At 50.6% G+C, this 15,138-nt stretch overlaps 1 protein-coding gene across 2 annotated transcripts in view; it reads right to left on the bottom strand.

Annotated features, from left to right (window-relative positions):
- Window positions 1–15,138, bottom strand: part of BCO2 (beta-carotene oxygenase 2) — a 115,375-nt gene that overhangs the window by 26,290 nt on the left and 73,947 nt on the right. For both annotated transcript variants that reach the window (XM_054005639.1, XM_054005640.1), the window contains one exon: window positions 4,973–5,174. In XM_054005639.1, coding sequence (XP_053861614.1) covers window positions 4,973–5,174 — 202 coding nt within the window. The remainder of the gene's footprint in view (window positions 1–4,972; window positions 5,175–15,138) is intronic.

The raw sequence follows: 15,138 nt of genomic DNA, 5'->3' as shown, positions 1-15,138 counted from the left end.
CGGGGCTGGAGCTACAGGCGCCAATTTTCCAATATGCTGGGGGGTGCTCACTGCTCAACCCAGGGCCGTAGCAACAAAGAACGTGGCCCCCTCCGAACATATGTCCGGGTGGGGCTCCTTACAATGCAGAAACTGGAATGCGGTATTTATTTTGCCACTTTTAGGGGCCCCCTTCCTTGCAGGGCCGCCTCCAGTCGGAGGGTACGGAGGGCGCTTGCTACGCCTCTGGCTCAACCCTTGGCTCTGTCACAGGCCCTGCCCCCACCCCACCTCTTCCCACACCTTCCCTGAGCCTACTGTACCCTCACTCCTCCCCCTTCTCCCAGAGCCTCCTGCACACCACAAAACAGCTGTGTGGGGAGGGAGTAGGAGGCGCTGATGGGCAGGAGGCGCTGGGAGCTGGCGGGGAGTTGATGGGGAGCTCAGTGGAGTAGCCAGGGTTGCTACCGAGGAGAAGCGGCAGAGAAAAAAGGCGCCAGTCCTTCGGCGGCATTTCGGCGGCCCTGTGCATGCGCCGAAATGCTGCCAAAAGACGGAGCGGTGCATGCGCAATTATTCTTATTTCGGCAGCCCCGCTCCCCTGGGCAGAGCGCCGGCCCCGCTTCCCCATCCGGATCGCTGTCCGGGGCACCGAGATCCCCAGCCACGCTCTCAGGGCTGTAGTCCCGGGGAGAGCGCCCTGAGTCCCAGCCCCGCTCTCACGGCCGGAGCGCCAGATGAGCGACGGGAGCCCGCAGCCCCGCTGCGCCGGCTAGAGCGATGGTAGCCCGCGGCCCCGTTGTGCCAGCCGGAGCGACGGGAGCCCGCGGCCCCGTTGTGCCGGCCAGAGCAACGGGAGCCCGCGGCCCGCTCTCCCGGGAAGAGAGCAGGCCCCACTTCCCCATCCGGAGCGCTGTCCGGGGCACTGAGACCCCCGGCCACGCTCTCAGGGCTGTAGTCCCAGGGAGAGGGCCCTGAGTCCCAGCCCTGCTCTCCCGGCCGGAGCGCCGGCCAGAGCAACGGAAGCCCACTCCCCCGCCCGGAGCGCCGGCCCCGCTTCCACAGCCGGAGCGCCGTCCGGAGCACTGCGAGCCCCCCGGCCCCTCTCCACCGGCCGGAGCGCTGTCCTGAGGGCCGCAAGCCAGGGTCTGGCTCCCCCGGCTGGAGCGCTGGACAGAGCGCTGCTACTCTGGGCACCGCGGAGCAGGGCCGCCGAAAGATGGAGCGGCGCGGAATTCTGGGCTCGAGGGAGCAGGCGCTCCCCCTGCTCCTCCCCTAGCTACGCTCCTGGGGGGGCTGCTGACTTATTACTGTGGCTCTTTGGCAATGTACATTGGTAAATTCTGGCTCCTTCTCTGTCTCAGGTTGGTCACCCCTGCTCTACAGCCTGGAGGGGAGGAGGGGGTTCAGACCCAAGCCCAAACACCCACGCAGCTGTTTTTGTGATGTAAGCGAGACACGAGAAGTAATTCTTCTGCTCTACTCCGCGCTGATTAGGCCTCAACTGGAATACTGTGTCCAGTTCTGGGCGCCACATTTCAGGAAAGACGTGGACAAATTCAAGAAGGTACAGAGAAGAGTAACAAAAATGATGAAAGGTCTAGAAAACACGACCTATGAGGGAAGATTGAAAAAATTGGGTTTATTTAGTCTGGAGAAGAGAAGACTGAAAGGGGACATGATAACAGTTTTCAAGTACATAAAAGATTGTTACAAGGAGGAGAAAGAAAAATTGTTCTTTTTAACTACCGAGGATAGGACAAGAAGCAATGGGTTTAAATTGCAGTTTAAGTTTGGACATTAGAAAAAACTTCCTGTCAGGATAAATTGCCCAGGGAGGTTGTGGAATCTCCATCATTGGAGATTTTTAAGAGCAGGTTGGACAAACACCTGTCAGGGATGGTCTAGATAATACTTAGTCCTGCCATGAGTGCAGGGGACTGGACTAGACGACCTCTCAAGGTCCCTTCCAGTTCTATGATTCTATGAAGCACAACAAGCCCCATGAATCTGGCTGTAGACCCAGGCTCTGAGACTTGCTGCCACAGGCTGCCGCTTGCAGTATAGATGTACCCTAAGGGTAAGTCTACCACTGGAATAAAAGACCTGCGGCATAGCCATGGCTCTCCTGGATCAGCTTACTCGGGCTCGCAGGGGTTGGGCTGCAGGGCTAAAAATTGCTGCGTAGACCTTTGGGTTTGGGCTGGAACCCGGACTCTGTGGCCCTCCCCATACGTGGGGTCCCGGAGCTCAGGCTCCAGCATAAGCCCAAATGTCTGTGCAGCAATTTTACAGCCTAAGCCCAATGAGCCCAAGTCAGCTGACCTGGGCCAGCCACGGGTGTTTAATTGCTGTGTAGACGTACCCTAAGTGGCTTAAGTGTCTAAGTCTCATTTCCAAAAGTGACTTTAGGCACCTAGAAGCCTGAGTCCCATTCACTTTCAATGACTCAAGTGCCTAAGTGTTTTTTGAAAACGGGCCTTAGTGCTTTTGAGAATGTTACCCACAAGCTTTCATGGACTGAAACTATGTTGTTCTACAAAGCCCCTGCATGCTGTCAAAGTTAGATTTAGGACTCACAATTTGTTAGACCACTCTGTTTATTAGCACAACGCTCTGCTAATACACTCAGATAATGTGAGCACCATGCAAGACCCACACTACCTTATTTTATACAGATAAAAAGGGCGCAAACTTAACAAGAAAACAAAAAAAGCAAAACTGGCAAGTTTACCCGAGGCTAAACATACATATTTAATTTCCTTACTAACTTTTACGGATCTCTGGATAATATTCCACCATTAGCTTAAGTAAACTCATTGTTTATGCCTAATGTTTCTTTTCCTAACACCGGTATTTTAACATTCCTTATTTCTGCTTAAAGGTACATACAGCATTTCTTTAATCCATTCTATTTTTACATTATAATTCATTCTACTTTCACAATGCTTATGGTGCTGCAGAAATAGAACACAAATTAGAGCTTGTCTTCACTAACACTTAGTGCATGGCAAGCTGGGGTGTAAATCTATCCCCAAGAGCCTGCTGTGTGTTGAATGTCTAACCCAAGGGTCGGCAACCTTTCAGAAGTGGTGTGCTGAGTCTTCATTTATTCACTCTAATTTTAGGTTTTGCGTGCCAGTAATACATTTTAACGTTTTTAGAAGGTCTCTTTCTATAAGTCTATATTATATAACTAAACTATTGTATGTAAAGTAAACAAGGTTTTCAAAATGTTTAAGAAGCGTCATTTAAAATTAAATTAAAATGCTGATCTTACACCACCAGCCTGCTCAGCTCGCTGCCAGCCTGGGGTTCTGTTCACCTAGGCCAGCAGCGGCCTGAGCAGGGCCTATGGCCGGGACCCCAGACCTGGGGGGGGGGGGGTGTGTGTTTCAGGGGTCAGGACAGAGGGCTGGGGGAGGGAGTTCAGGGCAGAGGGCTGGGGGTGTGGGAGGGGTGCAGGACAGAAGGTTGTGTGTGGGGGGTTCAACAGTCAGGGCAGAGGCCTGGGGGTGTGTGGGGGGTGCAGGGCAGAAGGCTGGGGGTGTGGGGGGTTCAAGGGTCAGGTCAGAGGGCTGGGGGAGGTGCAGGGCAGAAGGCCGGGTGTGTGTTGGGGTGGGGGGGGGGTTCAGGACAGAGGGCTGGGGGTGTGGGGGGGCATTCAGGGCAGAGGGATGGGGCTGTGGGGGTGCAGGGCAGAAGGCTCGGTGTATGTTGAGGTGGGGGGTTCAGGGCAGAGGGCTGGGGAGTGTGGGGGGTTCAGGGCAGAAGGCTGGGTGTGTGGGGGGGTTCAAGGCAGACAGATGGGGCTGTGGGGGTGCAGGGCAGAAGGCTGGGTGTGTGTTGGGGTCGGGGGGTTCAGGGCAGAGGGCTGGGTGTGTGGGGGGGTTCAGGGCAGACAGATGGGGCTGTGGGGGTGTAGGGCAGAAGGCTGGGTGTGTGTTGGGGTCGGGGGGGTTCAGGGCAGAGGGCTAGGGCTGTGGGGGTGCAGGGCAGAAGGCTGGGTGTGGGGGGGATTCAGGGCAGAGGGCTGGGGCTGTGGGGGTGCAGGGCAGAAGGCTGGGTGTGTGTTGGGGTGGGGGGGTTCAGGGCAGAGGGCTGGGACCGCGGCAGGGAGCTGCGTGCCACTCAGAATCAGCTCGCGTGCCATCTTTGGCACGTGTGCCGTAGGTTGCCGACCCATGGTCTAACCATTCCCTAGTACGCTTTGATCTACCCATTTTGTTATTTAAAGCCCCTTGAGCAAGAAACAATCTGGGAGAAAGGGCCAAACTACAGCACTTTGCGGAATTCCATCCCCTCCACGGAGGAGAAGATGCCTTGCCAGGCCTTTTGAAGAAGACCAGTTTTTCAGAGGTAGAACATCAGGTACGCTGATCTCCATCAGCTACTCTTGCTCCCATCAAGTCAATGAGCCAGCTCTGTGGGTTTGCTTGAGTGACAGACTCTGAGTCAAACACTGGCTTGGGTTCTATCTTATTAAAAATATAGATCGACTTTTGTTTTGAAATGAAAGAACACCAACCAGTGTGAGGGCTGGGTTTGTTTTTAAAGCCACACAGACAACTTAGTGTAATCAGGATGGCAAATGATGCCTGGGATTGCAGGGTGGGAGTGGGAAGTGGCTTTTTCAGACAGAGCACTGGGAATCAGGATGCCAGGGTTTCATCCCCAGCTGTTAGCTCATGTCGTGGCCTTCAGCTGGTCACAGCCTCAGTGTCCCCACCGTTAAACTGTGGAAAAACACCTTCCTACTTCCCAGGGAGGTCACGAGGATTAATAAATCTGGCTAGTAAAGGTGATGAAAGCTTCTAGATGAGAGAACAATTTGTATTAGAAGAATGGGATCTACAGGCATTTCCTCATGGTCACACATCTTCAGAGCTAAGGAAGGCCCCTAATGGTTGTGATGCATTTGTGAAGGTGCCTTCTAGGTTTGACCAACCCCAAGCCTGGAATCATTAGAAAGTACAATCAAATCTGGACTTACTTCTCCTCTCCAAATTCAAACTTCCCAGGCCCATTCCTTAGCAGGCTGCCATTAAGCCACTTGGGAATGTGCCCTTTGACCTTTGTAAGGATGGGCTGAGGAGTCTCTTCCACACTTCTCATTAGTGGCGAGATGCATTGCAAACCCTTCCGGTTGCTGAAGGTGACCGGCTCCTGTGGGCTCGGCAGAAAGTCCTTTAGAACTACAAAGAACAAACAAGAAGTTAGAAGACAGCAAGTGACTAAGGCCCTTAGTGCTAAAAGCTACAGACTGACAGTCACCAGCCTAGATATCTGCAACTTGGGCTTGGAGTTCCATGACAAAAGCCTCCTGCAAATAACCAAAATGCAACGGATGTTCAAAATAAAGCTCTGCTTCAAAGTCTCTGTCATAACCATAGGGAGCTGAAAATTCAATGCATTAAATCTTACCGTGATTAATCCAGCACAGACACCTGCAAGGTGCTTTTGTATGTTGCAGAGAGGGAGGAAATGAACTTTTCAGGAAGACTAAATTAAAATAATTTATTTGAACATGTAACAACAACAAGTGAGGGACACAGGCATTTGTTACGACCACCTAGAGATAGAGACTATAAGGTGCCCAGAAATAAATATGTTACAACCTAAATGGAGAGAACACAAAGTGGTGCTTATAGATTCCCCGGCAAACCTCATGCTGAACGCCTCCAAAGGCTCCGCTCTTCCACGAACACCAGTGCAAGGGGATCTATTACAGATTCTAGGCAGGCACCTCGGTCTCCCCACTGAGTGATGGTTCATTGTACTACCAGGTGGGCTGGGCACAATGCAGGTAAGGAAAGCAGTACAGAGGAGCCACCTTAGCACTACTACAGACCAGACCCAGGCTCAGCCAGTCTGGGAGCAGTGTGAAGACAACATGCTCAGTCCTGGGGGTTTCCAAGCAGTGGTGGGAAGCGATGCATCTGTGCAGGGCAGCACCTCTCAGTCAAGCTGTCGAGGCTTCATTATCAGATGTGTTTCTCTGTTCACCTAGATACCTTGGTAATGGGTGCATTAGAAATGCCGAGGAGACCGGTCACTGGGGAACATTTCTGTACAGCTTGTTACTTAGTTAACTGGCTCCCATGGCCCCAAGGTGGCTCTGAACACACACTGTAGAGGCACAAAGAGCAGGAGAGCAAGATCACAATGTTCATGCCCTAGGGGATACATGCAGCTTCTCAGAGATGCAACAAGTCAGATGTCGCACATGACTCAGCAAGTGGGGAAAGGGCACATCTGGGTATCTGCCGGGGACCTGTCCTTCCTTCAAAGTAGGTTAGTCACATCTAGGCAAAAGGCACTTTAGTTCCCTAACAGTCATGCCTGCTACTTGCTGTTGGAAACCAAGAAGGATTAGCTTTGTTTGTAAAAAATAAAACAAACTCTCTGTATGGGTGCTGACTGGGATATGGGATTGATCACCTCCATAAAAGTCACCATTAGAACAAACAGGCTTCTCTCAAACTGGGCATGCATTTGTCATGCAAGACCCCTTTTTAATCGTGGCACCAGCAAATCACCTGCTAGGCAGAAAGTCCCCTGTGCTGCAACAACTGTAGAACAAAGGTCAGCTGCATCTTAGCAGCTTTCTCCTCTATTTTACAGATTGCATTCTTTCCCCTTTTTGTGGCACTGTTCTCTATTAAAGCTCCTGTTTCTTACCTGCTCTGAGAGCCAGACAGCTTCCCCTCCACTGGGGTGATGCCAGTGTACAGGATTAGATGTACAAAGCTGTTTAACCCTGAGTGGGTAACCAAAGGCAGAACTTGCCCCAGGGATATCACTGCTGTATGAGTTATTACTGTTCTGGCAATGCAATTAGTTTGTACATTACCCAACTCTTAAGTTACAGTAAGGAGCCCTATAATCCTGTAAACTATTTCCTTGCCCTCCATTCTGGTTGTTAGCCAAATGGGCTCGTTTCCCCCTGGAGCTGCCCAATTACCCCAAGGAGGCACGGGAGTCTAGAAGACGGCTTCAAGTTCTTTATTGATCAGTCAGCTGAGCGGGTGTCCCCCTCGACTCATGCCAGAGGGAGGAGCACACCTTACAAGCGGAGAGCAAGCCTTTTTATACCCAGTAACAAATGACTTAACGTGCATACATTCTGCTGACCTAAGGAATTTTAAATTCCTTTCTAGGGGTATATAGGATACATCTGTTGGGTCCCCTTGATTGATTGCCCTTCCAGGGTCCAGGGGTAGGGGTAATGGGATACATCTGCTGGGCCTCCTTGCTGTTGGGCCTCTTTGATTGATTGTCTTGCTATACCTTTATATATGGGAAAAACAGCTTGGATAATAGGCAAGTATTTGGCCTTTATTCTAACAAGGTTCTCCCCCCTTAAAAGCATTTTGAGAGCCTTATGGCCCCCAATCCTCAGCTTTTACCGGTTGATATAATGCCATCATGCGTTGGCATACAATTTGATTAGCCATTTGTCGGACTAATGCAATTACACAGGGAGCCACTCTTGAGCCCCCCACTTTTGGGAGCTTCCAGCAGTCAATGCGGAATCAACGAACCGCCTCTCCCTAATCAAGTCGTCATATACCTTAATTCCTAATTTATTTCCCTGGATTTGGGGTAGTAGAAAGAATAAGGGCCTAATGTACCCAACATAACATATTCCTGACCAATTTGGAGGCAAGCTTCGATAAGCGTATTGCCCACATATCCAGTAATGGCCTTTTAGGGCCCATTGTCCATTCGCAAAGGGGCCATCCCAGGTTTCGGGATAGTCCTTGGGGCCTGGTTCTTCGTAATACAAAGAGTTACCCATCTCCAGGGGTCCCCCTAATACAATAGATGTACCGTCAGGATTACAATAGTCACATTTCCAAGGCCCAGCCCCTTCCTTCCAAGCGCAATTACAACCAAATTTAGGGCTATTGGTAGTAGACCAAAAATGATTAAAATGGGTTACCCGAGTTCCATTAGAATGTTGCATGCCCACTGATACCAGCGTACCACGTGATCCTTACTGTCGGTATTATCTCGCTGGCAACTTAGAAAGAGGGCATCAAAGAACCCATCTTGTCCAACTGCCTTACAGCCCTCGCCGGTATGCTGTTGGTAGGAACAACTTACCCAGCTATGATTAGTGAGTTTTACGTGGGTATGGTTCCACCGTCCTTGATATTTAGAACAGTCATACGTATGGCAACTAGGGTGATCATAGCAGTCAAATCCTAGAGATAGGGTCCAGTCACATCGGCTTTTGCCCACATACACCCCTTCTGGTTTTGTTCGGTTTAGACAAAGGATCCCCATCTCAGAGGAATAGAGTCACCAAGGGCTACTATCCTCATCCCAAACTTCTGTTCCTTTGTGGACTATACTTAAATTACTGATCCACCATTTAGCTTGCACTGGCTGGGCTACCCAAGGCCATTCATTCCAATCCCCTGGACCTCCACAAACCCAGCAGCTACTAAGATTGAAGGAACTCGCTATTATTTCTCCCAGTTGTATAAACCTATTCTCCCAACCATAGCCGTGATAGACACCTATGAACAGAAATATCAATAATGAGTTCATTATTGCTTTTTCCTAAACAGTCCTTTTAGCCCATCGAGTCCTTGATACTCCCAGACGGTGTCTTCGCCCGTGCCACCCCGGACTTCCGGGGCCGGGGTGGGCAGAGGGCCGGTGTCCTCTTCCGTGGGATTGGTTCCCTGGTCAGGATTCAGAAACCGCTTTACCCGGGTGTGATGTGTCCATTTGTCGCTCCCGAGAATTTTAACTGCGGCCTGGCTAATGAGCGAAACGGTGTGTGGACCGTCCCACCTTGGCGTAAGGGGGTCACGTTTCCACTTCTTGACAAGGACCTGGTCACCGATCCGGAACGGATGCACGGTCTGGTCCAAGGGGAGAGCCTGGAATGGCGCCGCGTCGATGCAGCTGTAACAAAACAGATTGCAACCCGGAAACCTGTTTCCATAGTAAGTCATTTCCCACTTCCCAGGTTACATCCTCCCGGAATCCTGGGATAAGTATTCGGGGAGGGAACCCAAAGACCAGTTCAAATGGTGAAAGCTTAAGACCCTTACGTGGGGCCCTTCGAATGCAGTTAAGGGCGAGTGGTAACGCATCAAGCCACTTTAAACTAGACTCTGTGCATAGTTTAGTGAGGGTATCCTTGAGAGTTCTATTTATTCTTTCCACCTGACCCGAGCTTTGCGGCCTCCAGGGTGTATGCAACTTCCATTGTATACCGAGTGCCTGGGACACCTGTTGCAAGACTTCAATACAGTCATGAGTGGGGCTGGTCTCATAGGAAACCCAAGGGTCAGGCAATAGGGTAGCTAGGTTGAGGGAGCTAACTGTCCTAAAGGTTAAGTTAGGGGCTAGCAAGGGCCCTACCTCATATCTGGTATGTCGACTGGGATTTAAATGCTTTTCCCCAGCGCCCGTCCCCAGTATTTGAGGCACCCCGTGAGGAACCACAACCTCAGTGTCCCCTCCCAGGGTTAATTTTTCAGCCTCTTGTACAAGAAGAGCGGTTGCTGCAACGGCCCATAAGCAGGCAGGCCACCCCTTGGCGACAGGGTCCAACACCTTTGAGTAGTATCCAATGGGTCGCCAGGTTGGTCCCGACCTTTGGCATAGAACTCCAGCAGCCCCCCCTCCCCTCTCATGAACGTATAGAGTGAATGGCCTCCGAGGGTTGGGGAGGGCTAGAGCAGGAGGCTGAACCAAGGCTTCTTTTAGCTCTCGAAATGCTTTTTCCATCTCTTTGGTCCACGTCCAATGGAGCAGACCCTCTTTAGTTAAGGATTCATACAGCGGTTTGGCTCTTCCCCCGTAGTCAGGGATCCAGAGTTGACAAAACCCAGTCAACCCCAGGAAAGCCCTCAACTCTAGGGGGTTTTGAGGTCGAGGGTTATTGAGTATCACCTGGATTCTTTCTTTACCTAGACTACGACTTCCCTGGCACAAATGATACCCAAGAAAAGTGACCTGTCGCCTAACCAATTGTGCTTTTTCCTTTGAAACCTTATACCCCTGTGCCCCAAGGTAATTAAGGAGCTTTACAGTCTGCTCTTTACAAGCTGCCTCTGTTTCAGTACTTAAGAGCAAATCATCGCAATACTGGACTATGTTACATGAGGGGTGTCTAGCCAGGAATGGGGCAAGGTCCCTTCTCAACTGGCTGCCAAAAATCTCAGGTGCACAGGTAAGTCCCTGTGGGATCACGGTCCAAAGGTATTGGGCCTTATAATGAGTATCTGGGTCCTCCCACTCGAAGGCAAACAGTTTTTGAGATTCCAAATCAAGGGGGATAGAAAAGAAGGCATCTTTTAAGTCTATTACAGAGAACCAACTGTGCTCTTTGGGAACTTGGCCCAAAATAGTATGGGGATTTGGGACGACTGGATAGGGAGCCTCTATTAACTTGTTAACCTGTCTCAGGTCCTGGACCAACCGATACTGCCCATTAGGCTTAGGCACTCCCATTATCGGAGTGTTGTACGGGGACGTGCCTTCCCTGATCCACCCACACTGCAGAAACTTTTGAATCAGAGGTTTTAACCCGATTCTAGTGGTCAGCTTAAGAGGGTATTGTCGAATTCGGACCGGGCTGCTTCCTTCCTTAAGGGAAATATGCACTGGTGAAGCATTCCGGGCTCGAGCGACACCTCCCTCCTCTGCCCAAACCTCAAGGTTAACCCCTGACAGCTGGCTTTCTTCATTCCTCCCCAGCATTCCGGGAGGTGATTTCCAGCACTTATCAGGGTCATCTGGTAATTTGAAGACTGCTGCTTAGGAAGTCTAACTTCCATAGTCCCTTTATCAAACGAGATTTCTGCCTGTAGTTTAGTAAGAATATCTCGTCCAAGCAGTGCGATGGGGCAAGAGGGGCTGCAAACAAATTGGTGGGAAATTTGGTGGTCCCCTACCTTTACTAGGAGAGGCAAAGTTTTTTCCAAAGCTGTAGTTTGTCCCTCTATCCCCTGTACCATGGCACATTCCCGAGCTCTACCTCGGGGAGCCTTACTAAGGGGGAGCAAACTAAGAGTGGCCCCAGTGTCAATAAGGGCTTCAATTGGGCGGCCCTCCACATTAATTTTTACCGTGGGATCCAGACTGGCAGCTTGCGCAGCCAGGAGGGGCCGCTGGGTCCCTCGGCTTCCCTATGGGGAAGATCCCTCCCCTGAACGTCCCGTGTTGTTGTAAAGGATGGGAAGGGACGGGGTTTTGTTTTTACGTTCCTTTCCCATGGCCTGTCGCCGGGGGCATTCATTCTTCCAGTGCCCCTCTTCCCTACAGATAGCGCACTGGTTTTGACCCAGGCGGGGGTCCCGTCCCCTCCCAGGTGGCCCTGGCTTCTCCTTAACCTTGTCCCCCCTTTCTGCATATCCTTCTCTCAGGGCCATGGCCAAAACACGGGCCCCTTTCTTTCGCTCCTCATCATCCCTCCGATCATAAACCTTCATGGCTATTTCTAAAAGTTCCTCTATATTCTTGCCCGAAGCCCCTTCCAATTATATAGCTCACTAGTGGTAAAGGGAACATATACCATAGTGAGATTACCCTCAGGGGCTACAGTTTCTTGCAGTGGACACAAATAATTCTGTTGCAGGGGCCCTTGGAGTACCGGGCCACCCTTGCTCCTGGTGTGGTTAGACACCGGGGAGCTCAGAGAGATCGGAGGGGGGTCCCGTTTGGAAAAATCCTGGTTGCTTGGCTCACCCCTTTCAGCTGAGGCATTATCCTCAGAGATGTGGGGGGGGGGATTTCAATTGAGGGTACCGGAGCCGGGAGGCCAGGATACAAAGGGGGAGGGGGCATAGGATCAGGGGCAGAGGGAATCACAGCCCGCAGACAAGATTTCTTAACAGGGAAACAGGGTTTCCTAACAGGGGCACGGGCCATTAAGGTTTTAATAGTTTGTGATCTACATTTTTGCAACCATGGGGGATGATTGGCCACAAGGTCCTGCCAAATATCTATATAGGGATATTGGTCCCAATGCCCATCCCAGGTCACAATGCTATGTACTGCTTGTACAACCCCTGGTTTGAGCGTCCCTCCCTCGGGCCATTCCACCCCGAATGTCATCCATTCGAGAGTACAGAATTTTACAAGCTTGTCTTTACATAATACAATTCCATAATTAGCCTGGCGTCTAAACGCCTTCCAGTTATCCAGCATACATCCCAGGGGTGTCCAGGAGAAGGTGCTTTGTCCGGACCCCATTATGCTTTACCCAGAGTTTTCCGAGACAGAGATATCAAGAGGGGGAAGAGGTATAGATCTAGTTCTAACTCAGATATCCGCTGGGTCACGAGGTTCGGCTGACCCCCCTTGCAATCAAGATATCCTGATCATCGGGTTTCCCCTCGCAGGAGTCTTGGGGCGGCTGAAGTCAGCTTAAGCCTCAGACCTGTCAGCAGCACTCATTCATCTTTCACACAGATCCTTTAATCAGTTACAATCTCGGTTTCCAACACACCATTAAGAGGAGAAACAAGATTACCCTTCCTATAAACAAGAGTAATCCCTGAGGTTGCTCCAAGTCCCAATAATTGTTAAAAACGGCCCATGGACTTGTGGAGTTAGTTACGTTACTCATTGGCCGTTATTTGCTTACCCTTTAACCAAAAACACAACAACAAGACATTTACAAAGCTACAATAATGTTAACATACCTTCCCGTATACAGGCTGCCTAGGGGATTTCCACTGTCCAACCCACACCTCGGGGGCGTTATTCCTCAAACCCAGGAGGTAAACGCACTTACCGCCCGAAGTGGCCGCGTCCGGCAGTCAGACTTCCCCTCCTTCTGAAGCCGTCTTGCTTCCGTGTCCTTCAGAGTTCTCTTTAGAGAGGACACAGCCGCCCCGGCCGATTGTGACGATCCGAGGCCCGAGCAAAGCAACAGCTCGAGGTGGCCACTCCTCGGAATCGCCCTCGGCCGTCGGTCAGTGCCCTCTACAGGGAGAGAAGTCCCGGCGGAGTCGCCATTTGTTAGCCAAATGGGCTCGTTTCCCCCTGGAGCTGCCCAATTACCCCAAGGAGGCACGGGAGTCTAGAAGACGGCTTCAAGTTCTTTATTGATCAGTCAGCTGAGCGGGTGTCCCCCTCGACTCATGCCAGAGGGAGGAGCACACCTTACAAGCGGAGAGCAAGCCTTTTTATACCCAGTAACAAATGACTTAACGTGCATACATTCTGCTGACCTAAGGAATTTTAAATTCCTTTCTAGGGGTATATAGGATACATCTGTTGGGTCCCCTTGATTGATTGCCCTTCCAGGGTCCAGGGGTAGGGGTAATGGGATACATCTGCTGGGCCTCCTTGCTGTTGGGCCTCTTTGATTGATTGTCTTGCTATACCTTTATATATGGGAAAAACAGCTTGGATAATAGGCAAGTATTTGGCCTTTATTCTAACATGGTCAGCTAGCGACTGAGACAATGTTATTGTAAACCTAACTCTATCCATAGTCTAAATCAGGGGTAGGCAACCTATGGCACGCATGCCAAAGGCAGCACACAAGCTGATTTTCAGTGGCACTCACACTGCCCGGGTCCTGGCCACCGGTCCGGGGGGCTCTGCATTTTAATTGAATTTTAAATGAAGCTTCTTAAACATTTTAAAAACCTTATTTACTTTACACACAATAGTTTAGTTCTATATTATAGACTTCTAGAAAGAGACCTTCTAAAAACATTAACATGTATGACTGGTACACGAAACCTTAAGTCAGAGTGAATAAAAGAAGACTCAGCACACCACTTCCGAAAGGTTGCTGATCCCTGGTCTAGATTCTGTCCTTCTCACCTACACTCAGAGCTCACTCCCTTCCCCATTTCTCAATCTGCAGATCTGTGCATCTCCCTCCTCAGCTCAGCCACACCTGCCTCGAGGCAACATTCCCAGTGCCCAGTAAGTGCATTCTTTCCACCATTCAGCCACTGTGGAGACAATGCTGTGCTGCCTCTCAGCTGCTCTCCTTATCATCATGCAAAAGGTACCGTTAGTATCTAATATTTGTATGGCAGGAGCACCGATATCCGGCTCCACTGTGCCAGGCATTGCACATACTTGTAACAAAAAGACGGACCCTGCTCCAAAAAGCTTATAATCTAAGTATGCTAGGCTTTTAAGAACCTAGGGATCCCAGCTCGCTTAGAAGCAGGGCTGGTGGCATAGCACATAGTGTGACTCCATACACGCCAGTTCTAAACGCTAAAGAATGCTTCCATTCACAGTATCTCCACTAACTTCTCTTGCTGCTCTATGGCCCTGTTTAAGGATGTATAGAGGGGGGCCATCTTGGCCATTAAACAGATGAGAGGGAATTTTAGAAAGAAAAGAAAATCCCATTTTCGAGCATTCTCATTGTCTCTACGGGGCAAGGGTTTGACCATAAAAATCAGGCTGGTTCCATTGTCCGTGCTGGTCTCATTCCTGTGCCTTTGTTGTCAGTTGCATCCAATCAGAAGACTTCATGCAAATTAGAGTGACACCCTCACAGCACCAGCATCTGATTCCTCCATTGATTTGCACTGTACTGTTACTGAGATATCACAACGATAAATACCCTAGAAATACATAACTAGAAAGGCAGACCCCAAAATGAGTGTAGAACAATGAGACCGTCAGCAATGATTAGTAGGGTCAAGTCGGGAGAAATCCTCTTCCCACGACAGCTCTATAAAGTCAATAACTTTCCAGGCAGGAAGGCCTTTGACTTCTCATTTACACAAGCCCAGTCTGGTGATTCTGTGCCTGGACTGGAGAGGGGAAGGATGGCCCAGTTGTTATGATGCTGGCCTGTGTGCTTGACTCTAGTTCAAGTCCCTGCTTTGCCACAGAATTCCTGTGAGACCTCAGACAAATCACACAGGGTGTATTTACACTGCAGCTGGAAGCAGGTAGACAGACTCACACTAGCTCCACTCAAGCTAATGTGCTAAAGGTAGCAGTGTGGACCTTGTGACATGGGCAGCAGCTTGGGCTAACAATCTGAGTCCAGTCCTGCCCAGTCCCTGGGGTCCAAGCTCAGGTGGCTAGCCCGTAGCCACACTGCTATTTTTAGCACACTAGCTCAGGCCTCACTAGCGTGAGTCTGGCTACCCAGACTGGGAGGTTCGCCATCTGTAGAATCTCCATGATCTGTGCAGAGGT

The sequence above is a fragment of the Malaclemys terrapin genome, chromosome 15 (genome assembly GCF_027887155.1).
Source record: "Malaclemys terrapin pileata isolate rMalTer1 chromosome 15, rMalTer1.hap1, whole genome shotgun sequence".
NCBI lineage: Eukaryota > Metazoa > Chordata > Testudines > Emydidae > Malaclemys > Malaclemys terrapin.
This window is presented reverse-complemented; position numbering and strand designations above follow the sequence as displayed.